Source organism: Trachemys scripta, chromosome 11 (assembly GCF_013100865.1).
Source record: "Trachemys scripta elegans isolate TJP31775 chromosome 11, CAS_Tse_1.0, whole genome shotgun sequence".
Classification (NCBI taxonomy): domain Eukaryota; kingdom Metazoa; phylum Chordata; order Testudines; family Emydidae; genus Trachemys; species Trachemys scripta.
The window spans coordinates 59,943,989-59,971,641 of NC_048308.1; the positions used below are offsets into that span (position 1 = coordinate 59,943,989).

The 27,653-nt window shown below is 41.4% G+C and overlaps 1 protein-coding gene across 8 annotated transcripts in view; it reads left to right on the plus strand.

Annotated features, from left to right (window-relative positions):
* ADAM23 (ADAM metallopeptidase domain 23) overlaps nt 1–27,653 on the plus strand; it is a 186,235-nt gene that overhangs the window by 92,500 nt on the left and 66,082 nt on the right. For all 8 annotated transcript variants that reach the window (XR_004647747.1, XM_034786478.1, XM_034786475.1 and 5 more), the window contains exons 10-14: nt 5,737–5,808; nt 19,110–19,276; nt 24,201–24,285; nt 24,820–24,910; nt 26,918–26,966. Coding sequence is in view for 7 of the 8 variants with exons in the window: in XM_034786478.1 (XP_034642369.1) it covers nt 5,737–5,808; nt 19,110–19,276; nt 24,201–24,285; nt 24,820–24,910; nt 26,918–26,966 (464 nt within the window). In the remaining variant the exon portion in view is untranslated. The remainder of the gene's footprint in view (nt 1–5,736; nt 5,809–19,109; nt 19,277–24,200; nt 24,286–24,819; nt 24,911–26,917; nt 26,967–27,653) is intronic.

Sequence of the window (27,653 nt, forward strand, 5' to 3'; positions counted from 1 at the left end):
TGCACCAATATGGAGGTGTGGTGCGACACATCACCTCCATATTGGTGTACATAATAAAATTAATGCGGCAGGGGTGGGGTTGAGGGGTTCGGAGTGTGGGAAGGGGCTCAGGGCTGGGGCAGAGGGTTGAGGTGCAGGAGGGGGTGAGGGCTCTGGCTGGGGATGCGGGCTCTGAGATGGGGCTGGGGATGAGGGGTTTTGGGTGCAGGAGGGGGCTGGAGCAGGGGGTTGGAGTGTGGGGGGAGTGAGGGCTCGGCCTGGGGATGAGGGGTTTGGGGTGCAGGCTGCCCTGGGGCTACGGTGGGGAGAGAGGACTCCCCACAGCTTTCTCTCCCAGCAGCAGCAGCACCTGGTCGGGGGAGGGGGGAGGGAAGAGGTGGCTCTCCCCACCGTGGTAGCTTCTGGGCTGGGGCCACAGAATAGGCGCCTCTTCCCCATCCGCGGCAGGTCTGGGGCTGGGCTGGGTTGGGTTGGGGACCCTCTCCCCCCATCCGCAGCAGGTCCGGCGGGGGACTGGGCTGGGTTGGGGCTAGGGGAGGGTCACCTCTCCCCCCGTCTGTGACAGGTCTGAGGGGAATGGACTGGGGTCGCGGGAGGGGCGCCTCTCCCCCGGCTGCGGCAGGTCTGCCTGCAGTGCGAGCTGCCAGTGACGGAGTCGCCGCTTTCGTCTCCCTGAGGAAGCCGGAAGCGGCGGACCGTCCCTCACCGGCGGCCCGGAGGAGCGGCAGCAGCTATTGGCTCCTTTCTGCCCCACCCCCTATTATTTGTGTCATTTGCAAACTTTACCAGGAGTACTTTGTTTTCTTCCAGGTTGCTGATAAAAATTTTAAATAGCATAGGGCCGAGAACTGATCCCGTTAGAAACATATGCGCTTGATGATGATTCCCTGTTTACAATTATGTTTTGAGACCTATCAGCCAGTTTTTAATATATTTAATGTGTGCCATGTTGATTTAGTATCTTTTTAGTTTCTTAATCAAAATGTCATGTAGTACCAAGTCAGATGTCCTGCAGAAGTGTAAATAGAGTAACTCCTCACTTAACATTGTAGTTATGTTCCTGAAAAATGCGACTTTAAGCGAAACAATGTTAAGCGAATCCAATTTCCCCATAAGAATTAATGTAAATATGGGGGGGTTAGGTTCCAGGGAAATCTATTTCACCAGACAAAAAACTATATCTTTTTAATATATATATACACACACACACACACACAGAGTATAAGTTTTAAACAAACAGTTTACTGTACACAGCAATACTGTACACAGCAATGATGATTGTGAAGCTTGGTTGAGGTGGTGGAGTCAGAGGGTGGGATATTTCCCAGGGAATGCCTTACTGCTAAATGATGAACTAGCAATCGACTGAGCCCTCAAGGGTTAACACATTGTTGTGAATGTAGCCTCACACTCTACAAGGCAGCATGAATGGAGGGAGGGGAGACAGCATGCCAGACAGAGACAGAGACACACACCCTGTGTGTGGGGGAGAGAGAGAGATGCGCATTGCCCCTTTGAGTATGCTGACACCACTCTATGTATATTGCCTTTAAAAAGATCAGGAAGTTCAGACAGCAGCTGCGACCAGCAAGCTCTCTCCATCCTGAGCCCTGTCTTGTCCCCATCCTGCTCTATATGGAGAAGGGGTAAGCAGGGAGCAGGAGTAGGGGGGAGGGAGGTACCCTGACATTAGCCTCTCTCTACCCCCCTCCCCTGCACAGCAAGCAGGAGGCTCCTGGGAGCAGCTCCAAGGCAGAGGGCAGGAGCAGCACATGGCAGTGGGGGGAGGGACAGCTGGGCAGTGGCTGCTGCACAGGGAACTTAAGGGAGCGGTGAGCTGATAGGGAGGCTGCCGGTCCACCCTGGTTCCAAGCCTCCACCAGCGAGCTGCAACAGGCTGCTCTTCCTGCAAGCAGTGGACAAAGCAGGCAGCTGCCAAACGACGTTAGAAGGGAGCATTGCACAGCTTTAACCAAGCATGTTCCCTAATTGATCAGCAACAAAACAAAGTTACCCAGGACAACTTTTAAGTGAGGAGTTACTGTATATTTCATCAACACTATTACCTTTATTAGTCAAAGTTGAAATCTTATTTAAAAAAAAAAGAAGTTAGTTTTGACAAGATCTATTTTCTTTAAATCCGTTTTGATTGGCATTATTTATATTACCCTCTTTTAAGTCTTTATTTATCAAGCTCCATATTAGCTATTCCATTATTTTGTCCAGGATCAAAGTCAGTCTGACAGGCTTGTAATGACCTGGGTTGTGCCATTTACCCTTTTAAAATATTGGCACAACATTAGCTTTCTTCCAGTCCCCTGGAACTTCCACAGTGTTCCAAGACTTATTACAAATCAACATTAATGGTCTAGAGAGCTCCTCTGTCAACTCTTGGATGCAAGTTATCTGGACTTGCTAATTTTAAGAATGTTTGAGGTTAGTAGCTGTTTTTTAGCATCCTCCTGAATCACTTTTGAAATGGAAGGTATTCATCATAGGATAAAAATACATTATCTGTATTTTGAAAAAAGCTAAATGAACAGAAGTACGTATTGAACACTTCTGCCAATTTTGCTGCGTCTATCTAGTAGTTGACCAGTACCATCGTTAGGGTTCCTTTTGTTCTAGAAATACATAAAAAAAACCTACAGCTTATTGTCCGTAACTCTGCTGGCCATAGATTTCTCCTTGTGTCCTTTTGCTTCTCTTACCAATTTTCTACAGCTCTAGCTTCTAATTCATATTAATTATTTTTTCCATTTCTATGTTTTTTTTATTTGTGACTGCTGCTTTCACTTCATTGCTAAGCAAGGTTTTTGTTTGTTTGTTTTAAATACCAGTATAGCCTTCTTTCTCAATTGTGGAATTGTTGGTTTTTTGGAGCATCTAGTAAAATATTCTTAAACATTTCCTAATTATTGTTCAGATTTTTCTTTTTAAGTTATTTCTTCCGGCTGATTCAGCTCATAATTGTTTTCAACTTAGAGAAATTGGCCTTTTAAAAGCACCAAGTATCCATATGACTGGTTTGGCGTATATTCTGTTTGCACATAACAGATGTAATCAAGCCTTCAGCACTTGGACCTACACGGCTACTAATTTTTTAGATCTGTGATTAATTCCTCTTTATCTGTCAAGATAAGGTCTTATATATAATTCCATTTTGTTAGAAGTGACACTTTTTGAATTAGGAAATTGTCATCTATAATATTTAAAAATTCCAAAGGATGTTTTACTACTGGCAGCATGAGAAGTCCAGAACATGTCACTCAGATTGAATCCCCCATATTAACACATTTTATTCCTTACACATTATAAGATAGATTCTTAAGGGAGCCAGTCATACCGTTCTCTAGTGTGATTTGGTGAACTGTAGCAGACACCAGCTAGTATCCCATCTTGTGCTTAGTTGTTAGAACATCGATCCATAAGCATTCCAAATCGTTTGCTTCTGAGTCATCGGTGACTCAGAAACAGGTAATGCCATTTTTGATACGAAATTGTCAAATTAGGCTACTTGTAAGTGTTCACCAATGTGAGTAAGGGTTGTACTACCCAGAACTTATAAGCATATACTTATGAGTTTTGCTTACCAGTAGAGGGCAGATTTCTCCTGCAGTAAGATTTTACTTTGAAAAAATCCTCTTACACAGTGTTGCTGACATTGAAATGTATCAAGTATTGATAATTGTATAATGTTTTAACTCGCTTTTCATATTTTCTTAAAACTTTCACTCATTGTAACAATGAAGACCCAAGTAAATGCATTATTTCCATTCTTTATTTTTAGACAGTTGTATTCATCTTAGTTTCTATTTCTGGAACTTCTCTGGTATTTTATACTGTCAGTATAGCTCTCTGTTTTCAAATATTTTAATGAAGAATGAAACACAAGAATACTGTTTTCACTTTCCACTTCCAGAAAATTGTTTCAACTTGTTAAGGATAAAATATATACTAGTACCAAAGGGTTCCCTAAGGAAAAACCTCAAAATCTACTTTAATGGTGTTGGTGTATACCATTTAAGCCCCATGTTGGTGCTGCATGAGGTGATTTGCTAAAAGAGCAATTGCACAGGTAGGGTCCCCTGCCAACCCTATGTGGTGTGGGAAGTGGGGATCCCAGCACTGGCTGTGCATAGGCCACTGAGGAAGGTGGTGTTCAAGTAGGCCACAGGAGGGAGCCATGGGATCAGTGAATACACAATGGCTTATCACCTTGTGCAAGTGGAGTGGATGGGCTGTAGCTGCTATTTGAGTCAAGGCTGATAGGGTGAAATCCACCATCTCTATGCATTTCATATGTATTTAACTGAATGACTTGCATGAGACAAAAATAGCATCGGTGTGAATGAAAAGAAAAATTGGTATACAGTTTACCAATTTAATGTGATGTAGCAGCTTTGAGAGATTATTTCTATAATGTTTAGTTTGACAGGTAAAGTAACTGGCTGTTTAGATAAAACTATTAAATAGTTGTAATTTTTAAATTTCCTTCTGTAAGGGGCTCCAGGCATGTCTGTTAGAGTCCAGGAAGTCTTCATTTTACTCGCCCTGATTCAGGATGGTATTTAAGCATGAGCCTGACTTTAAGCATGTGAGTACTAACTCAGTTGCTTAGAGTTTGGCACATGAACCTTCTTGTCTCACATCAAGTCTACTATGCTTTAGAATGAGGGTAGATAAGACCTTTTGAGGAACCTCATAATATGACTCTTTAGTAGCAAGACCTGTTGCTAGTAAGCAGGATTGGCTGAAATTGGTGAGAACTTTTTCATGGAAAACTTTTAGCTAGTTTGTTTTTTGCAGATTTTGAGTTCATTGTCCATGACATTTTGAAGACACAAATTTTCCTTTTTTGCAGATCATATTGTGAAATACAATTGTAACTTTACAATTTTGTTGAGTCTCAATCATCTTTGGCAAGTTTGACTTGTTGGCAGAGGGGATTGATAGACAATATACAGAAAGTCACATGCACATTTATTATAATACACAAAAAACTTCAGAAACAGTTAAGTCTGCTACACATGCAACACATATCCACAAAAAGAAAGAAAATGAAAAGTTAAGCCATCTAACAATACCTAGTCTCTATTTCTCTACCCTCAAACACTCATTCACCATTATCTTAACACAGATAAAGCACTGCAAGCTTAACTCTGTCCCCTTTTCACCCTTCTACGCATACCCGACCCTAGTAGTTGTGGATGTTTGGTGCGGTAGTAGGATATATTGTGAAAGGATAGGTTGGTCAAGGGTTGTATGTAAAATGACAATTAGAGGGTGGCATCTTCTTGGTGTCAGAGTTCAGGTTGTGGGGCACTGTCAGTGGTGAATGGTAGTTAAATGGTTTAAACGTGACAATTAGGGGCCAGTTCTGAGCTCTCATTTATAAGTTTGAGCTCTAGAAAAACTCACGTTAGCCCCAATTATGTCTTTTTAAAAATTTGACTATTTAAACTCTTAAAGTTTTAAGAGGCTGTTTTATGGCTGAACAGTTTTTACTAAAATATTTTGTATGTGTACATGTTAAATGTTATTGAGCCTGGCACAGGCTTCCATTTAATTCCACAGAAGCATAGACTTTAGGAGGCATGCTGTGATCTGGAAAGACCATTTTTTGTGATTTCTCCCTTAGCATGTGTTAAGATTATTCATTTTCCACATTTGCTGAAACAAATCTAACTCCAGTAATTATTCAAGTTCTAATTTCTTTTTAATTTTTTCTTTTAGTTCAAAAAACATCGTTCTTCCCAGGCGTACACAAACAACTTTGCAAAATCTGTGGTAAACCTTGTAGATGCAGTAAGTATCATTATGGTTCCTGAAAACTATTATCACCGAGTTGATTATTTAAGTCATATGGAAAGTTGGCTTTACAGACATTAGGATGAAAATAAATGAAATCAGCACTTGTTAAATGGTTGAAAAAATAATTTTACAGTTTTACTGCAGAGGATTGACTTGGGCTGCTATGTAGAAAGGTTCCTATTTGTAAGAAACCACAGATTTATTCTTGGTATTTTCTCAAAGCTTGCAGCTGCCACAAATTTGCCCTCTGGGGGAACTCAGAACTGTGAAGGAGCTTTCCACGAGTCACTGTTGAATAATTAGATTATCTATCTATATATCTCAAAGCTTGATTAAATCTATCTCTATCTAAGGCTAGGTCTACACTGGGGGGGGGAATCGATTTAAGATATGCAAATTCAGCTACGCAAATAGCGTAGCTGAATTTGACGTATCCTATTCGACTTACCCCGCTCTGAGGATGGCGGCAAATCGACCGCCGCGGCTCCCCCGTCGACGGCGCTTACTCCTCCTGACAAGGTGGGAGTACGCGCGTTGATTCGGGGATCGATTTATCCATCTAGATGAGACGTGATAAATCGATCCCCGAGAGATCGATTTCTATCCGCCGATCGGGGCGGGTAGTGTAGTCTAGCCATAATATATAAAATCCTGCAGTGCTCCTAACTGCCACAAGTAGGCAATGCTGTGAGCACAGCTCATAGAAAATACAAATATCTGATGGGGGTATAACAGAAGCGTGTGAATAAGTATTTTCATTTCAGTAATATAAAAAGCCTCTTGTGAAGGAACATTTTTATAAGTGAGAGGGATGGAGAACATTTAACAGAATTCACAGCATGCCTAGTACATATACATGTGATAAGAAATGAACTGGTTTTGTATGAAACTTATTTTTATAAACTGAAAACAAAACTGGAGATAAAACATATGCTTTCTCTCTCCCAGTTATACATATAACTACTGCACACAGTTTTGGGGTTATGTGGCATACTGAAGGAAGAATAGATCTCCGTGTGTTGATTTGACAGCTTCTTAAAGGAAAACATTCTCACATGTCTGAATAGTATCAGTGTTTTCCCCTTAAAAGCTCATATTTAGATATATTTGGCCATGTTTTCCCCTTGTAGTTGCCTGTAATGGAAACCAGTAGGAACCATGAAAGTACTCAGAAACTAATCCAGTTTCAGCTATCAGTTTTGAAGCAACACGACTTTTTGTACCTTGTGAGTAAATTCAGGAAAAGGAAACACATCCAGACTTAATAAGCTGTCTGCTTCAGCACACAGGGGAAGGGCTGAGAATCATCAGCCCCATCTTGCAGTAGCCAGTGTGGAAGTGCACCAGCACTGCTACTGCAGGACATTAGCAGGAATAGTAGCCAGTAGTCATTACTAAGGCTATGATTTATTTAGTCATGGGTATTTTTAGTAAAAGTCATGGACAGGTCGCAGGCAATAAGGAGCTACGGCTCGGCAAGATGGGGCCAGTGGCACCAGGTGCTGGGGGCTGCTGAGCAGCAAATGCTCTGTCTGCCTCTGGGACCACTGCTGGGGAGGGGGTGGGGAGGCCGCTACTTGGAGGAGGGCAGTGGCACCAGCTGCCGGGGGCAGCCCCAGGACTTAGGGCCTGAGCAGCTGGCCCTGGGGTCAGCCACACTGGGGGAACCAGACGTGTCTAAGTGAAATATTTGCAACTTTTTAAAATTTGGAGATAGAAAATAAATATGTACTTCCCATCACTGTGTGAGTAGGCTTGAGATGCTTGTGACGGGGTGCAGTCTGGGAGCCCACTGTGCCTCTCTAAGACACACAGCTGGACTGGCCCTGCTCACAATGCTTTGGGGACACAGCCAGCCTCACCCAGGCCCTGTTATCACCCAACACGACAGCAGGTGGCGCCACTCACACAAATCTGAGTGCAACCAGCAGACACCAGCCAATTTCCCAGCTCCCCAGGAACGTACCCTCCACCCTGACCCTCCCCCGGAGTATAAATCCAACATTGTACCGTCTTACACTGCACAGAGATTTGTACAAAGTAAGCTCATAAAGTTTGCCCCTCCCTCAATGTGGAGGGGAAACGCAACAGCCCCTGCCCCTTGAGTTAAGATTTCCAAGCACTTCACTCCAATCTTACTGGTTTAGATAAAGCATAAAACAAGTTTATTAACTACAAAAGATTGATTTTAAGTGATTGAGTGATAGCAAAAAAGATCAAAGCAGATTACCTAGCAAATAAACAAAAATGCAAACTAAGCTTAATATACTAGAAGGATAGGATTTGAATTAACAATCTCTCACCCTGGCTGATGACACAAGCAGGCTTGTAGATTCTCAAGGCACAAGCTGCACTTGCTTTGCAGCTTGGGATCCCCACCCCCCGTTCCAAGTCCTTTTCTTTTGGAGCTTCGCTTAGGTGTTCGGTTGTGGGGGAGTGAAGAACAACCAGTGATTTCACTCCCTGCCTTATATAGCTTTTTCAGATGGCAGGAACCTTTTGTTTCAAACTTGGTTCCCAGACCAGTTTGTGGGAAAATACAGGAGTCCAGAGACATGTGGTCTGGTTACATCCCTTGCAGAGTCATAGCAGCCATTACTTACAGGCTGTCTGGCTCTCAGGAAGGCTAAGTTATTCCACGGCCCATTGTCTTTGTTGATCAACTATTAGCACTGTCTGGCTTCTTCATTGTTGTACCTGAAAGGCTGGCTGTGGGTGTTTTCCAAAGTAAGCCCACTTGAAATACAGATCCATAGTCAATATTTATGACTTCAGATACAAAAATGATACATGAATGCAAATAGGATAATCATATTCAGCAAATCAGAACTTTTCCAATGACACCTTTCTTGACCCATCTTGTACAAAGTGCATCATAATTATGTCATAATCATACAACTATGAAGAATATGGGGTGCAATGTAACAATGCTAATGCAGAAAATGTGCAGCAAAACTATCGCAATTTCAGCTCCATTGTAAATTTGTTGTTATGTATGCCAGAACTATGAGACGGCGAATTTGTTACACATCAGCACTAGATAATGTAGCAGAGCTAGTGCATTCTAGTATCATTGACTATGCAGTATGTCTTGTTGCTGTGCTATCTAACATCTCTAAGCTTTCTTAGGGTACATCTGAACAACAGCTGAGAGGTGTAATTCCCAGTTCAGGTAGACTTACATACACTAGCTCAGGGATCGGCAACTTTTGGCCCACAACTTTTTGGCAGTAGTCTCTGCAGTATGATTTCTAGTGGGAATTGCCTCCATCCATCCAGAGAAGGAATCTACTATCACTAATAAATACTGATTCCCCCTTTGGGTCTTAGGCAATTTATCAATATAATTGTCACGGAGTCCCCGGGCGATGCTCTGGAACTGCTCCCCACAAAGCCAGTCAGGACTTTGGGGAGTCTCCTCTCCATTGGAGCAGACTGTCTTCAGGGCAAGAAGCTCACACGGTTTCACCTTCCTGGGTCTGACCTTAGAGCATTCAGCATATGCCCCTCCGTGCGCTTCCCCCAGCGAGTCCGCCCAGACGGGGTTCTGGGGAAGCCAGAGGGTCCTGCACACACCCCCACTTCGCAGTCAGACGTGACTCTTAGCCAGCCAGTAAAACAGAGGTTTATTAGATGACAGGAACACGGTCTAAAACAGACCTTGTAGGTACGGAAAACAGGATCCCTCAGCCGGGTCCATTCTGGGGCCCAGCGAGCCAGACTGCCCCGTCTGCACTCACTCCCTGTCCCCAGCCAGCTCCAAACTGAAACTTCCTCCAGCCCCTATTTTCTGGCCTTTGTCTCTTTCCTGGGCCAGGAGGTCACCTGATCTCTTTGTTCACCTTCAGCTATTCCCTTGCAGGGGGGAAGGGCCCCAGCCATTTGTTGCCAGAATACAGTGTGTCGGCCATTTATGCACACTGGAGACTTAAGAAATGCATAGGGGAAACTGAGGCACTCACCCAGTATTCAGAGGAAACATTAAGAACAGTCCCACTTTGTCACAATAATCAACTTGTATTCTATTCCATGGCTGCACAATTCTTTGGTGCAACAAGGGTCCCAATTTCAGTGGTCTATTCCAGTCTGCTGCACACCTTTTGCAGTTTTTAACAAAGTTTTCTATGCCCTTTTGCACCTTAGGCCATATTCCAATTTGTTTTACCTTAAAGAGAGTATTCTCTATACCTTGGTGGGCCATAGAGTGACACAGGTTAATAATCTCTTCTCTTTGAAGTTTGTCAGGTGCCCTCTTTACCTCTTCTATTTTTTTATTCACCGCATAGCCACCTTGTATATTCCCGTTTCCCAATCTTTCCTCACGTTTAACCTCCGGTTTTATGGCTTGAGCTCTAGTAACTACCATAACTCCCAAAGGTTCCTTTGCTGCTAATTTAGCTAAAGCCTCCGCTTCATCATTTCAATATTTTTCATTCCCTTCTTGCTTTTGATGACCCTTAATATGTCTTGCTCTTAATTTTCCTGGGTGTTTTTTCAACCAATCATAGATAGATTTCCAGTTCTCCTTTTGGACCAAATTTTTCCCCTCAGCTGTTTCCCAATGATTCTTTTTCCAAATCCCAATCCAGTATAACAGTCCTTGTACCATGAAGTCTGAATCCATAAAGACATAAAGACAGTCTGCAACATTATTTTTCTGTATAAGCAGATCACTAAGAGTTCTGACCTCTGCTCCCTGAGCTGAAGTCATACCCTCAGAACCAGAAGTAGTTTCCCCATCAAGTTGTACAGCAGTATATCCCGTATATTGCCTAGAGTTCTCATGGTATGAATTACCATCCGTAAACCAAACCTCTTTTTCTCCGAGGCTTAACACGTCATCTGCTGGGGGTGCTTCTTCAACTAACTTTGGTTCGGTTTCTGGAAGTGGGCATTCATGCTCCTCTCCATCCATCAGGAGGGCATATGGTAACATCCTTGCTTGTTTGTTATTAAGTAACATCTCTGCTAGTTAACATCAAGGTCCATTGGGCCATCCTGGCATTCGATACTCATTTCCCCTGCAGTTTTCCTGATAAAATATACTTCAGGGGAGAGTGAGGTGTTTGTATTGATAATAGGGGCTGTGCCAGTAGTCAAAGCAAAAGCTTCAATGGCCCACACAGCAGCTAAACATTCTTTCACAGATCCCAAACTGCTGCTCTGTATGGGGTTAATCTTCTAGACTCGTATGCCATTGGTATAAACTTAGTGTCAATTTCCTGCATTAATACTGCCGCTAGACTCTGTTGGGTTGCTGCCAACTTAATCACAAATGACTTGTTTATCTCTGGGAATTTCAATGCTGGAGCTTGCATCAAGGCTTGTTTTAAATGACAGAAAGCTTTTTCTTGTTCAGGCCCCTACTCCCATTCGACTTTCTTTTTTAGTAAACGTCACAAGGGTCCAGTTATAATCGCAAAATTCCAGATGTGTTTCCTTAAATAGTTAAACCCTCCTAACATCACCCTCAATGCATGAGAATCCTTTGCCTTGGTAAATTCATTAATGATTTTACCTTTTGTTGATCTACCTGAATTCCTTGTTCCCCTAGGATCACCCCCAAATAATTCACTCTCCTCTGCACTAGTTGGGCTCTCTTTATTAGCCTTGAAAGCGTTTTCCTGGATGAGTCTCAACACTTCTTTAGTCTGCTCAGTCACCTCCTCTTCTGTGTCCCCCCACACTAATATGTCATTCTCCTGATCCTCTTTGGATAATTGATCCAGCAATAACACCACTTGTTGGTGTGCAATAGCCAGAGCACAGTGTAGGCCCTGGGGAATTTTTTTAAATAAATACTGTTGTACCTTAAAAGTAAACACAAAGCAGGCCCCAGAATTGGGACGCAATGGGATGGCAAAAAAACAATTTGCCAAATCTATGACAGAGAACCATTTAGGGGCCTTGTAGCAGCGTGGACTCACCCCTGCGGTGCCTCCTGCTGGTTGTCCTTAGGAATTAGCTCTCCCAGCCTTGGAGCGCCCTCTCCCGGTGGTGTCCCATCCGTCGTATCGCCCTCGGTCGGCGTGTGGACCCGCTTTGCTCCCAACTTGGCGGCGTCCTCTTCAGGCCACCGCCCTCTGGCAGTCCCTTAGTCCATCCTCGCCCCCTTCCGGGGGCGGGTCAATCAGTTGTCTCTTTGTGCCCCGGCCAATGTGGGCAACTGCACCCCCAAAGTCACACCCCTCTTGGCAGGGTGTTGGTGCAGCCCAAGACAGCCACTCCCGTTGGCTGGGTGTAAGGCAAGGGGGAAGGGGGGACCCAGGCCCGCCCACTACTCTGGGTCCCAACTCAGGGACCCTCTAGTGGCAGCTGTCCTGCCCTCCTCTCTCCCTCCGTCTGTCCACATCCCTGGGCTGCTTCCCCTTCGGCCCCTCGCACCAGCTAGGCACTTCCCCTCAGGGCCTGCAGCCTGGCAGACACCAGGCTGGAATTCCCTTCTGCTCCCCCTAGCCTGCCCAGCACTGCGCTGTCCTAGGTGCTAGTCTCCCAGCCCTGGAGACAGACCTTCCCCTATCAAAGGCCTGGGACAGACTGCGTGCTCCCTCTCTGAGCAGCCTTTTTATAGGGCTGAGCCTGGCCCTGATTGGCTCCCAATAAGCCCTCTTCAGCTGCCCCACTACAGGCTTCCTGTATTCTTTCCATCACTTGAGGTAGATCTGCTGCTATTGGTGCCATACTGGGAGTAGCTTTATTAATATGTCTAAAATCCACTGTCAATCTCCAATCTCCTGAGGCTTTTAATATGGGCCAAAGTGGGCTATTTGTATGAGGAATTCCCCTTTTCAATCACTACCTGTTGCTCTAATGATTCAATTATTTTCTCAATTCCTGCCTCTGCTTGCACAGGATATTTATACTGTCTCTGTGGTGGCACTTTGTCCCCCACGATTTTAATACATGCTTCGATTTTAACACATTCTGCTTTATTCTTAACTCATACATTGGGAAACTCCTTTACCCACACATCCTGTTGATCCAGTATAATCTCCTCCACTGCTTCTGCAGCACATATTCTTGGAATGTACCCTGCTGTCAGGATGCTTTCCGTCCAGCTGGGCACACACCACAGAACTCCATAGATAAATCCAAAATTAACCGATTCCTCTTCAAAAAAGGAGTCCCCAATATTACTGGCTCAGCCGCCTGATCTATCTGAAGCATTTGTTCTTTACTACAAAAATCCCCCACTCTCTCTCTGGGTATAGCTATTTCTACTGAATGTTACATTTTTCCTGTCACTCCTTCCCCAATAAAGGAGGCTGCTGTAATGATCTCTGACACATATTGAGACAAATCACAACTTCTACTTACAATATTAACACCAGCTCCACTATCCAATAGGGCATCTTTGGGTCCATTATCTCCCACAATGACAGTTGTCCTAGGCCTCCCATTTGAATCCCATCTTAATCTAGTTACCATCTCCCACTCCTGAGGACCCTTGGGGAGCAACTTGTGATCGGGGCTTCTCTATAGAGCAGGTTTCTCTGAACCCTCAGCTTGCATAGCTGCAACCTTTTTCTGCTCCTTAAACATTTTTTCTTCCATCCTTTGCAGTTCTTGATCAATTCATCAGCACGTCTCCCATTCCACTTATCCATATCTACTCCCCTCAATTTCAAATACCTCCAAGCGATATTCCAAATCACATCTACTCCCTTCTGGAGCTCATTTTGATTATTCCATCCTCTACCTCCTTGGGGTGGGGTGTTTTGTCCTCTATTGCGGTTTCTTCCTCTCTCACAGTATCCTGATCTATAAGCACTCTCATTTGAATATGTTATTGCTTCAACAAAAGGTACTCTAGGTTTCAATTCTTCTATCTGGCTTCCCCCTGTCATCATTTGTTGGCATACTATCCAGTGCTCCAGTGAATCCATAACAGTTAACCTCTCATCCTGGGCGGCTTGGTTTACCAAATTAGTAGACATCTCTAATACTTTTCTGTCCAATCCTTCAAACACATAATTCCAAAATTCCCTTCGATTCAAATCAACTGCCATCAAAGAATCGATTCTGACATGTCTGGTGACCTCCGCCCTGGGATTTCTCCAGTCAGTAATCCCAATGTTATTCTTCTTAACAGGTAATCCCTTGTGAATCTCCAGGCTTCATGTAATCTGCACTGGTTAACACCTTCATGGGTCTTTGACGTCTTTCTTTTCCTAACAGCATAATAAATCGTGGTATCAGTTGGTGTGCTTCTGGCTGCCTGTCCAAAGCATTTTTCACTTGATCTACTTCCTGTCTAATCTCTCCAATAGTAGCTGCCCTGATTAACCTATAAGATTCACTCATATTTAAATTCTCTATTCCTCATAATCCTGCCCACTGTACTAGCCATGTAGCTAAATTTTTCATATTCACTGGGCCTAATGACTTTACCATCACCTGAAGTCTGATGAACTTGCACAAATTATTTGTGTCTCCTCTGACTGTATCTCCCCCGCTGCATCCTTAATGGTTGATCTCCATTCTATCACTGCTTCAGACTTTTCTGGCTTAGGCTCTCCCGGACAGTTTCTTATTTCTTCCCTCAACTCAGTATAAAGCCCATCTCGAGGTTGGTCAAATTCCCTTTTCTCTTGACCCCCTCTCAGATCTTCTCCATACCAAATATCATTGGAATCCAAATCTCTCTCTTTTTGACACACAGCCGCAACTTGCAGCTCCTGTATTTTCACTTGCTATTTCAATGCTGCTATAGTTTTCTGGCACCAACTATGAGAAACGCTTGCGATCTCCTCTTCCTTTTCCTTAGTCAAATCTCGAATTAACTATTTCATTCCTATCACTTGATGGCCTAATTTATCTTTGTCTGCTTTAATCTTTTCCCAATCCATCATTCCGTTCTCCAATTCCCTATTTTGTTTCCCCATTTGTTCTAATTGAGTTTGCATTATCTGTGCCTGCCTCACTTCCCGTTCCAAATTTTCCTGTCAAGTTTTAAAATTCTCTTGTAATGTTTGTAACTCTGCACAGACTTCCCCCTTACATGCAATTGTCTTTTTTACAGCTTGCCACAACAGCCCGATACCATGCTATTTGCTTTTTACTGGCATTAGGTTTGTACAGTCGTACATAATTCTCAAACATGTTTTCTAAGATATCAAATATTACATCTGGTTCCACTGCACCTTCCATCCAAGGGCATGTCCCAAATGCAATAATCTCCTTCTCTAACAGAAGGGATTTTAACTTTAGTCCACTGGGTTGCCTCTTCCACCCCTTTACTTCTCTTCTTAAACAGTGTTTTAAACATTATTACAATAACACCACGTGGTATCTCCCCACATGTTTTTTTTCTCACACATTTCTCACAAATAAGGAGTCACCTTTATTAGTCTTAAATAAGGACTCCCCCAACACTGTAAGAACCCGTCTCGAAATCCGGCACTTCTTAATATCTCTCCCCCCTCCCCATTCTCCACCGCATGTTAGACCCGCAGTAGAGGTCTCCGTACGGGATGGGGAGCAGGCAGATACTGGACACAGTAGTGGTATATAATACTCTAAATGCTCTTTATTGATTACAAAACAAACCCTACTCACTACACATTCACACCCCAAACATACTATACAGAGTCCAAAGGTCAGAATGGTCCCGATGGCCAGTCAAGATTCCTTCCGATCAGAAGATGTGGGGAGCCAGCAAAAACCACTTCTACATCCACATAGGACTCTGGATCAATAAACAACTCCAATTTGCAGAAATTATAGGCAACCATTTATAATCCATTCCGTCGCTTCATCAGTTCTTTGCCTTGTTTACTAGGCCTTCTACCCACACAATTACAAAGAGACAATCCTGGGCGGGCTGCCATGAGCCAAGGTGTGCCATTTCCTCCAATTCTTACACAATTTTATATCAGTCTAGCTGGCGTTGTTTCTTTTTCTGCTGATTTTCCGTATTTTTCTCAGAACATAACAAGAGCAGGTTTTTGCACTATTTGTTTTTGCACAAATAGTTCTAATAGTCCTTGACCTTAAGTTCTTGCTTCTGTTGCCAACTTGCAATGCACATATTCATGTCAAGCACGTGTCATTCATACCAGGCCTCAATGACCTATAACATATTACCTGGATATATGAATCACAATGTAGATTGATAAATATATATATCCCAACACATTCAGCTATAATTTATGTACAGTAAAGAAATGTGATGAATCATACTTGTGGCATATATATTAGGATTGTTTTGTGCACTTTATATTTCCTCTTGTATTTTTCCCACCAGTTAATTCAGATCTTTGAGGTTGGTAAATAAAGCTATGAATACAATTGTTAGCAAGACTCTGAGTCAGACTCTTCTTTCCTTGAAACTCCACTGAAATCAGTGGTATTGTGTGGTGCAGTTCAGTCAAGTATAGCGTGGAGGAAATACCACCTAATCTTTTTCTTTAATTGTTTAATATATTGTACATAAAATGTCATGAAGTACATTGCATAGTTTTTAAGTGAATACAAATATAATGCATAAAAATATTGAAGTGCCTTGGAATGTTTTTCAGTAATAACGTGAAACAGCCTATAGTTTCAGAGAGAGTCTTATCAGAGCAATCATTTGAAAATAGGGACTATTTCTGCATTATTATATTACACATCCCCAAACAAGAGGTACAGAAAGATTAAATATACAGTAGTGACTAGATAGGAAAACAAAGGACAGAGGCAAATACAGTTCAACCCAAGAAAATCTCAGAATTCCTTCCAGGTTAACATTGTAGCTAGCTCTGTGCCTATGTGAGAGTTATTTGTGAAGGATGTTGGCCCCAACAGAGATACCCCTTTTTTAGCCTGACTCCAGCCCACCCTGGGGATAGCCATATATGCCAGCTTGTATAGGATGGTACAGAGATTCTTTTTTCAGCATGCAGGCATGCATAGACATCCTTGTGTAACCACTTGCTCTGTGACTCCTCCGCTAAACCCTAATACTGGTCTTAAGTGATACGGAGGAAGGACGTTTTGCTGGCCCTGTGCGCCATAGATGAATGTCATCCTCTGATGTCAAGGACTGAGCGCCTACTGGCATTGTTAGATTCCCCAAACACAGGGATAATTAGGACCAGCGTTCCTCCATCCTCTTCCACACTGGGCAGTAGAATTAAGCTGACATAGGGAAAGCTCATTCTGCATCATGCTAAAGGTTGCTGCAGCCCTTGCACTGGCATTGACTCCCCCTAGCTTTCATAGGAATTCTGGTAAATCAGCTAGAATGCCTCTGGGAACTCCTGCTGATGAAGAACCCTTCCAAAACATCCCTGTCACCTCAATATGGGCTCTGATTGAGCAAGCAGGGTATGACTAGCTTAAATATGTCTAAAATATATTGTACTATAATAAATTTTCAGTAGGATGAGTTCTAAAAAGACACAGACTCTATATTTTCTTAAAATTTTCTGGTCTTTTTTTCTCCTTGGTATTTTTACAGTGCTTGATAGAACTAATTTGATCTCTCATCACTTTCTGTTTTTATAAATTCTCTTGGTTTTCTCCCTTTTTGCTTGTAGTTAATTTCAGAATAATGATTTTTCAGTCTGGGAAGTCAGTGAATGTATCTTAAGAAATATTTTGACCAAATTCTGCAGTAAACAATGCTATTGTGTCCTTATTTTGGCTGCCAGTGGCCATGCACACACTCCCACCCTTACAGATTAGCACTGATCAATGCAGGAATAATTTGCACAGTGGGTTTTAGCAAGAGTGCACACCGACTGCTGGGTGCATAAACATTCAGACTCTGTCCACTTTTTTCCTTTCATGAAGGGCCTGTAGTGTGGTGTCTCCATTAATTTTAAAAGGAACCTGAAATGTAGCAGAAAGTTTCCTCCTTGCATTCCCCCTATGGATCCAGGGGGCATGGCTGTGTTTCTTGCTGAAGTGTTACTGGTTACTGGCACTTTGAGAGTATCAGGTCCTTACATGTCCCCTCTCCACCTACTCACAATATCTGTCTGCTTCAGGAAGTAGAGTAACTCCCAGCCATCAAACATCAACTAAGATTTTATTCATCTGGCCTTATTGGATTTCCATAATCTCATGATATTGCTTTTGGCAATCAATAAATCACCCTCTCACAAACAATGGATTACACATACTCTCAACTTGACTCCTTTAGAAAGAACACATTATCACAAGACTTTTCTTGATATCTAATCCTTCTTTCAAATCTTTTCTGGATAAAATTAAACTTGTCTGGTTGATCTCTCCTGTCCCTGTGCTCACTGCCTGTTTTCCAACCTGTGTGTTGCCTGCTGACTCCTTTTAGGCATAAACTGGCTGATGTTCTAATAAAAGGGCTAATGTGATTGTTGATTTATTCAGTGGATGCACCCATCATATTTCAGTAGGCAGGCTAGTTATACATTATATTGGACATTCTAGTCATAATTTGATAAAAAAAATTAAAAAGTGTATTTGTAAAAAAATATGGTGACTCTTGGAGATGCTCTTTAGTAACTGTTGTATGCCACATGAATTAAAAATTAATTGCTTAAAACATTGCTGATTCTATCTGGGTAGGGAGTCCTCTTCATGTGTCACCTTGGCCATGCTTTCTAATTGCAGACAAACAAAGACGAATGAGGAATATAAGGTCCTTTGCAAACCTGCAAGTCTTGCATATGTTATAGAAAACCTAGTACATTAAACTCTGAATTATATAGAACGTTTATTCTATCACGGAAATAACCCTTTGTGACCAAAGATTACTTATATCTTAAAGTTATGTTAATAAATGTTTAGGGCCTGATTCTCATTTGTACTTAAACCCATTTACCCTGCTCTGATAGGACAAGGTGGCCCTTAAAGTGGGTGTAAATAGGGTTTATACCACGCTTGCAGTGCGAAGAGGAATTAAAGTGGGAGTGAAGTGGTCTTAGTGTAAATGAGAATCAAACTGTATATGTGAATTATAAAGTTTTTGTAGAACTGTTTTGGAGAAAACAGTACTTGAGATCAATCAGTGTATCTTCAGGAAATTTGTATGGGGAAATGTAAGATATTCCTGTGTAGTGATCAGTTACTTGATCAGACATGAGAAACAGTAAAGGGGAAAAATAGGAGGTCAAAATTGGAATTTGGAAACTGGATTTTGTCCTCTAGAATAGTAAACTGAATAAAATAAGCTTAGCAGATTATAGATTTTTAGGCATATCAGCTAACTATTTCCCCATGTTTCCCTCTTTCTTTATCCTCCTTGTCCTTCTGCTGACTCTGACTGGCTAACTGTGCACGTCTGACCCAGTGTTCTACTCCTATGTCTGTCCTGTCTCTGTCCCCAGATATACAAGGAACAGCTGAACACCAGGGTGGTTTTGGTTGCTGTGGAAACCTGGACAGACAGGGATCGTATTAATATTCGCCCTGACCCTCTGCAGATGCTTCATGACTTCTCCAAATATCGACAGTACTACATCAAACAACATACTGATGCTGTACACCTGCTCTCGTATGTACTATTAGATGATGGTTTAATCCATTAGTTTTTACGCATGTAGACTGTATGCTTGTCTGCCAACCTACCTCTCTCTCTCTTCTTCTCTGCCTGCACATCAACCAACCTTTGACTATATTTGCCAGTTTCTGGTATTTTAATCTAGTAATAGTCCTGTCCACAGTGTGCAACAAGCTATATTACAGGCATACCAACGTGTATTATGAAATTTTGAAGCCTATACACTATTATTCACTTGTAAATAGAGCCCAGACATATCTTTAATGAGCCATATCTTTAATGAGATCTGATTAGATCTTTGATTAGAGTAGATGTTTGATTTTATAGTTTGCTATCTTAAAAAAAAAGTACTTGTATATGCAGCTTATTTATCAGGGAACAGAGCCTGCTAGTCTCCTGAATGTTTTTCTATTGATGACCATGTGATAGTTTTGATATTGTATATTAGATTATCTTACATAGAGGTTCCCATGGTGGGGCCAGCAGACCTCAAAGACATTCTTGAGGGTCCGGGATGGTGCTGCTATACTCCTATGGCTGAACTCAGTGCAGCTACAGGATTGAGTAAACATGACTATTAGCGTGCCCTTGAGGAGGTTTGGGACGTCAGCCAGCTCTGCAATATACCATCCTCCTTCCAGTAAGTAGCAGGAGAGGGCAGAACTGAGGGTGTCCTCTACAGGAATGTTCCAGTGCCATATTTTACTCACCCCTATGGCCGCACTGAAATCAATCATGGGAACTCATGGAGTTGCACATGCTTAAACCAGAAATGAATTTGGCCTGAGAAGCTATGCATTTTGGGGCAAATCCTACCTACATGTCTGTGGGCACAGAGAGGCCTCTGGCAAGAAAACTAAAATGTTTTTGCTGCACATATCTGGGGGTTGGGGAAAGTAGGTTTGCAGGGGGGGTGTCATAGGGTTGCACATTCATTATGCAGTTCAGAACCTAGCTATGCAGGGGCTCTCTGGTACAACAGTCTGTAGGGGACAGGGTATGGGATCTGTCCATATGCAGGTCCTCAATTTTATCCTCATCAGTTGAAGGGAAATGCTAGGGGTGCAGAAGCTATTCCAGCCAGTAGCTTCCAATGGGTTTTTCTGCCACTCTACAGTCTGGGCAGGGATGGTGTGAATTCTTCCTCCTTACTCACTGTTCTCCCTAGCATCCAGCCGAGATAATTGGTCTGGTTGGTGGTGTGTAGATTTACCGCTTTATTTTTAGTTTTACATTGACTGTGGAACCATTACATTTGTTGCAAGTATGGACATAGATATAACCAAAGGCTTTTAAGGATTTTCCCTATGCACAGCTCTTGTATACTTAATTTTTGTGCCAAGGAGGGAATTTTTCACTTGACCAGAGCTCTACTAGGGCCCAGTCCTGCAACAATTGTACATCCTATCTTCTTTGACTTAAATGGGAGTTAGAGTTGCCAACTTGGTAATATTTAAAAAATGGACAGTCCAGCAGGAGTGCTGGAACCTCTCCTGACCCGCCCTGCCCCTGCCTGTCCTTTCCCCTCGAGGCCCTGCCCCGTCCACTCCTTCCCCTCGAGGCCCCACCCCATCCTCTTCTCTTTCTCCCTTCCCCCATCACTCGCTGCATTTCCCCTCCCCCCCAGGTCAGAAGGGACTAACTTGCGGGGCTGAGAGCTGCAGCCGCCTGACGCAGGTAGGAGGCGGCCCTGGCTGAGTAGGGGCTGGCACGGATGATGACCCAGTGCCTCCCCCACCTGCAGAAACTGGATTTTGTGTGTCCGGTCAGTAGATCTGACTAGACACTCATGTCCCCTTTTCGACCAGACTTTTCGGTCGAAAACCGGGCACCTGGCCACCCTTAATGGGAGTGTTGTGTGTGCAAGGACTACAGGATTGTGACTTTTTTATTCATGTGAAAAAAATCTTGCTGGTAGTGGAATATGGTTCTATACCATGATTTCTATTGTTTTTTTGTGTTGATTTACTGTATTCACTGCAACAAGGGGGACACTAATCTGTTTTTCATCTATGACATAATTATTCATAACAATCTCCTATTTATGAAGCATTTTCGTGTGCATTTTTTATAATTAGAGGCTGTGCAGCTCAGTTTCAAGAGTTTTATCTTAAGGATAGAATTACTCTTGTAATATTTATCATCGTAGTTCAATGTCCCACGTTTGCTTCAATGATTTTTCTCTTCCTTATAAAATGATTTGAGAGTTGCCAATTTTGGTTGGATGTATTCCTGGAGGTTTCATCACATGACATAATCTTTAATTAAAGATTAATCTTTAATTCCTGGCGACTCCAGGACAATCCTGGAGGGTTGACAACCCTACTTACAACATTTACAGTGATACGAAAAACAACGTAATGGAACATTTAGCCAGAGCTATTAGAGTTTCACAGTTTCCATAACTCTGCCTCCTTCTATTTATGAATTACAACAGAATCTTCATGGAATGATTTTGTAAGATTTGTAATTGTACAAAATGTTATTTACATGGACTTATAAAAGAAATTGCATCCTTTCTAAATATTATACCGTCACTTGCTGAATTAATATATTGTATCTTTTAATTCTGTGTGGTCATGAAATAGACACTTGAAATTGTAAAGTATTGTACACAAAAGAGGGTTGGGTTAGGGGTCCTGTGAGACTCTCGTCTGAATTTACTGACACATGTGCAATTGAACTTCCAAATTACATTCATCTGTGTTTATATAATATCCCTTAAAAGACAATTAAATGTGAAATATAATAGAAAAACTGATGGTAGCAGTGTAATTGGAATTGAAGGATGAGGTTCCATAGGAGATGAAATGGCTGCAGTCTGGTGCACAGAAGATACCATGTTTTTCAGATTCATTTTTCCTTTTGAAGTCTATCCAAGAACGAACTAGGCCTGGCCTTAGCTTGTGACTTCTGATAAGATCCCAACTCATGGCAGTGTGGCAGCAGGCTGCTTGATTTTTTTTTTTTTTTTTTTTACTGTTGAAGTCAATTGAGCAAGATAACAGGAAAATAAATAATGCCCAGGTCTCTAATATAGTATTGTAGAGCATTACCATTATGCTTCAAGTCAAGGCATCAAGTTCTATACTGTATATAAAATCATTCAAAATAAAGCTTATTTACAAATAAATCCATTATGAGTAGTTATTGTTATTAGACAGTCAGCAAACCTGGAAAATGAAGTATATTCAAAGGGTCATCTGTCCAAGTACTAATCCAATTCATAGATGCTTAATGTTACAAAATTTAACATTCCTGTTTGGATTAGCAAGATCTAGTACATCTAGCATCCAGTGTTGTAACAGTAACTTATTTTGACTAAGGTTCTCAAGATTCCACAATCTGGCTGCTGCAAGATCGTCTCCAAAACGTAGAAATGTGCTCCAGAATCTAGCCTTCTAATCTTAGGGTCGTGGTTATGCCAGGGGTGGGGAAGAGAAGGAAAGGTCCAGCAATGGATACTATGGCTTTATTTGGTGGTGGTGTTGAGGAGAGACTTGCTCGTTCCTCATCTAAATTGATTATTGTGTGGGTGAAGTTTTCCAGGCCATTGGGTCCCTTTCACTTGTCACTGTTTGTAGAGCTGTCAGTTGGGTAGCTGTCTTCAGGTTGCACAACCCTTTCTGTTGCATCCTAGCTTCCTTTCAGTCATTTGGAGAAGAAATCTGTTGAGACATCAGCGAAGGACTGTGCATAACGTTCCTCAGAACCCAAATACCATAAGGTCCTGGCCTTCAGAGTTCCTCCTCTGTGGATGGAATGTCATTGTTTTGGGTTTTTTTTAACAAGAACTCAGGGCAAGAAATTCCCCTCCAGGAGAAGAATAATTTTTGAAGCTCAGGGCCCCTTGGAGGTGTGGATCCATTATTATCCATAATAGTTGTAAGATTCTTTATAAAATCATACAGTTTATTTCTATGGGGCATTAGCCACTCTACAAAAAACAATCTATTTAGAGAATGTCATTACATGGTACAGTAGCATTTGTTATGTAGCAAAAAACTGATTACATGAGGCAGATGTAGGCCTAGATTAAAAATGGCAGAATACATCTACAGGAAAAGTACTGAATTCTATAAAATTTTTAAATAGGTTGAAATAAAATGAGTCAAGGTAAAATATAATGAATTAGTATCATGATTTTAGTTTAAGAACATCACAATGGAGATGTGCTAAACTGATTACATATATTTTACTGTAGAAATTCTTTCTTGACAACTTACAATAAACTGGAACATTTTCACAGTTTTTGTCTTCTCATGAAAATGGCATCATTTTTTCTTTTAAGAACATCTGATATATTTGCACTTTCTGATTTTTGTTTGCAGGTTGAGGTTTTGTTATACGCTGGAGAATTACAATAAGAACCAAAACTTGAGTTTAGCCAAATCAAGGCCAAATAAATCACGACCCGGCTTTGCACTCATTTTACAGTCATCACTCTCAGTGACTTCCGTGACACTTTTGTCTGAGTCAAGGGATCAAATTCATAATTGATGCGTACAGTGATGTAACTTAGAACCTGTTATGCTAACTTAGGCCTCCGCTCCTCTTGCACTCAGACTCCCTTACCTATAACTTAAGTAGAATAGATGTAATTAAGTCACATGGAATCTATGTGGGGCTAAATCTACAAAATAAGTGTCTCCTTGTTGCAAGTTTCATCTAGTTCAGTCTTTTGATGTGTTCCATTTTAAAAGTGAATCAGTTACCATTGAGAATTTGTCTCTAAATGAATAGATATTAAATGAATACCAATGCGCACAACATATATTGTTATGTGGGAATTTGATCTTTTAGATGACTGAATGGGTGTCCTATTCAAGTTTACTGCATTAAATTTCCCATTCAACATCCTATGTATATTTTATTTAATTTTATTTATTTAATTAATGAATTTATTTATGTTCTTAAGGAATGTGACATTCCACTACAAGAGGAGCAGCTTGAGTTACTTTGGAGGGGTTTGTTCTGTGACCAGAGGAGTTGGAGTGAATGAGGTAACTCTTTCTATTAAAATGTTTTAAATGTACAATTTCCTCCTTATGAATTCACCAATCCTTATATTTGGCACTTGGTTTTAGCCTCTGACAATACTACCAAAAACGCAACAACGCTGTTGAAAATCCATTGTAATGACATGGATCTAGTTACGCTGCCCAAAACCTTTGCCCTCTACATAAATTCTTCTCTTAGTTAGCCAGTGGAACCCCATTGACGATGGTGGGGTTCCACCAGCATAACTCGGAGGAGAATTTGGCCCAATATATATATCATGCTAATTAGTTTGCTTTGAAAAATGTGTATTTTCATTGTGAAAGGTACTGAATGGACCAGATTGATTGCTTGTTAAAGGCAGGTACCAGCTTCTCTGACCTTTGTTTCTTTGGTGTATGCATGCAGTCACACATGGGTTTGATAAAATTACTGTATAGGGTACTGAATTAGTAGTAAACCAGAATGAAGTGTTGCAATATAATTTGCAATAACTAACTATGTACTATCTTTACTGTTATCCTCTCCTCTAAAAACAGTATGCCCTCCCATTGGCTATGGCACAGGAATTATCACAAAGTTTGGCTCAGAACCTGGGAATACAGTGGGAGCCAGCAACCAGAAAACCGAGTATGTACTGTCATTATGCATTGACTTTCTTCTGTCCTCCTCTTTTGCCGAACATACAAGCTTTTTGTAAAGTGTGTGGTTACGTACAAATGTACATCAACATAACTATAAATAACATACAGCAATTGCTTTTGTTATACGCTGGAGAATTACAATAAGAACCAAAACTTGAGTTTAGCCAAATCAAGGCCAAATAAATCACGACCCGGCTTTGCACTCATTTTACAGTCATCACTCTCAGTGACTTCCGTGACACTTTTGTCTGAGTCAAGGGATCAAATTCATAATTGATGCGTACAGTGATGTAACTTAGAACTTGTTATGCTAACTTAGGCCTCCGCTCCTCTTGCACTCAGACTCCCTTACCTATAACTTAAGTAGAATAGATGTAATTAAGTCACATGGAATCTATGTGCAAAGGAGTCTAACTTAAACTCCGAGAAGGTGCAGGAAAATATAAATTAATGTTGGACGATGGTAGTTTAACTCGCATCTTTTTTACATCTGCTCCACAGCAGGTGAATTAGCCCAACTTAAACACTATAGCACATGAGTAGAGTGGGTGTAAGTACTTCTAGGGGAGCCTGATCCAAAGCCCATTGACTTCCATTTTCCATTTGGAGTTTTTCCATTGACTTCAGTGGGCTTTGGATTTGGTTCTGAGTATTTAACTTTCATCACCTTATGTATCACTTCTGAATTTGACCCACGGAGTCCAGGATGAGGCCCCAATTTTGAGTATCTCATACATGCTTGTCCAAGTTTCTCTCATCAAAATATTTGTCAAAGCAGTATTCCTTTCACTATTATGTGGTCACGATTAATTAGCAGTTACCATACCATGTATCTGAGGCTACATCTACACTACAGGGGGGGGGTCGATTTAAGATACGCAAATTCAGCTACGCGAATAGCGTAGCTGAATTCAACGTATCGCAGCCAACTTACCCCGCTGTAGGGACAGCGGGAAAATCGACCTCTGTGGCTTCCCGTCGATGGCGCTTACTCCCACCTCCGCTGGTAGAGTAAGAGTGTCGATTCGGGGATCAATTGTCGCGTCCCAATGGGACGCGATAAATCGATCCCCGAGAGGTTGATTTCTACCCGCCGATTCAGGCGGGTAGTGTAGACCCAGGCTGAGATACAGCATTATTTCCTTTTACTTAGCACAGTTATTTCCTATTCTATCTCCAGTACTGTTGTGTGATAATTATTGATATATGTTGTGTAGTGGAGATGTCATCAAATCCTTCAAAAAGCAGTAGAATCTAGTCAGGAGCAACTTTCCTCTCATTGTTGGGGTGGGTTAGTACTCTTTCCTTTAAAAAAAAATAATCAAGAAATTGTATCCTTGTTTTAGGTATGTCTTGCAGAGAGTAGCAAGTAAACTGAGTCTCAACATCATTTTTGAAAGTGATGGTAGAAATGCAAACATTAGTAGCATTACCCAGCAGATAGATACAATAGCCTAACAATGGAAAACTGACCAAGGTGTGAATAATATGGCTAGAAAAGAAGCAAATTCTACCAAATGACATGTGGTTATTCTGTGTTCAGAAATACTGAATGTTTGCAGAGGTATCCAGAATATAGTATTTCTTTTTAACAGATTCTTGTTCACACTATATAATTCTTGCCTTGCAGATTGTAAGACATTTTTACTTTAAAAATACAGGAGTAATGTTAATCAATTAACAAATAAGTCATTGTTGACTTAGATGATAGTATAAACTCCTTTCATTCAGCCACTTTCTGCTCTATATGCAATGAACATAAGTTGATTGATAGATTGGGATGTTGTTAATAATAATTCAAAGCAGATGGAACAAAAATCATATGGACAAGGACATTCCAGTTTTAAGGCTAGATTCTGTTATGATAAACAGCCATCTGACCACCATATATATTAATTAAAACCTTCTTTTTATAAAAAGTTTTATTTTTGCTGCCAGTGTATTTATAACAAATTTCCTTCTTTCTTTTGTATGTTTGGTTTTGTCTGAGAAGAATGTGACTGCATAGAATCCTGGGGTGGCTGCATCATGGAGGAAACAGGGTATGCTGTAATAATCAGTAACTGAGGGCTTTGGAGATGAGATCAGAGTGCACATTGTGACATAAGTATTTATTTGTTGAGATTATAAACCTGTTTCAGCACTAGATGAAAAACTAGTACATTAGCAAACATTTGTGCTGAACATCTCAAACATACAAAAATTAAGGAAGATAATATTGACTTGTAACATGGGATGTTTTGATTCTAGCTTATATTTTTAGAGTGGAGTTCATGGGGGAGCTCATAGGTCTTTCAGCTCAGACTTCACTTGCTCAGTTTCACTATAAGAGAAGAGACACCAAATCTCTAGCTATGTGAGAACAGGCAGATATTACAGCACTAACACCTGCTGTGTAGAATGACAAAATGGAAGGGAACAAAGACTGAATGTTGCAAAACCAGATTTCATAGCTGAGCTACTTCAACCCAAACTTTCTGAAGAGAAAAAATCTGAGAATTTGTACTGACTGTTTTGGTATGTCCAGTTTGTATTAGTTTTCCAGACAGTAGTTAAAATTACCTTCATATATCTCTTGCATACCAAAAGGATGCCAACATTTTTGTAAACATTTTAAACTGTATATAGGAACCACTGCACCCACTACTGAAGTGCAGTCACTTTTGGGATGGAACAAAATAGGTATTTAACAGAACACAATAATACTACACAATAGTTTAGGATAAGTA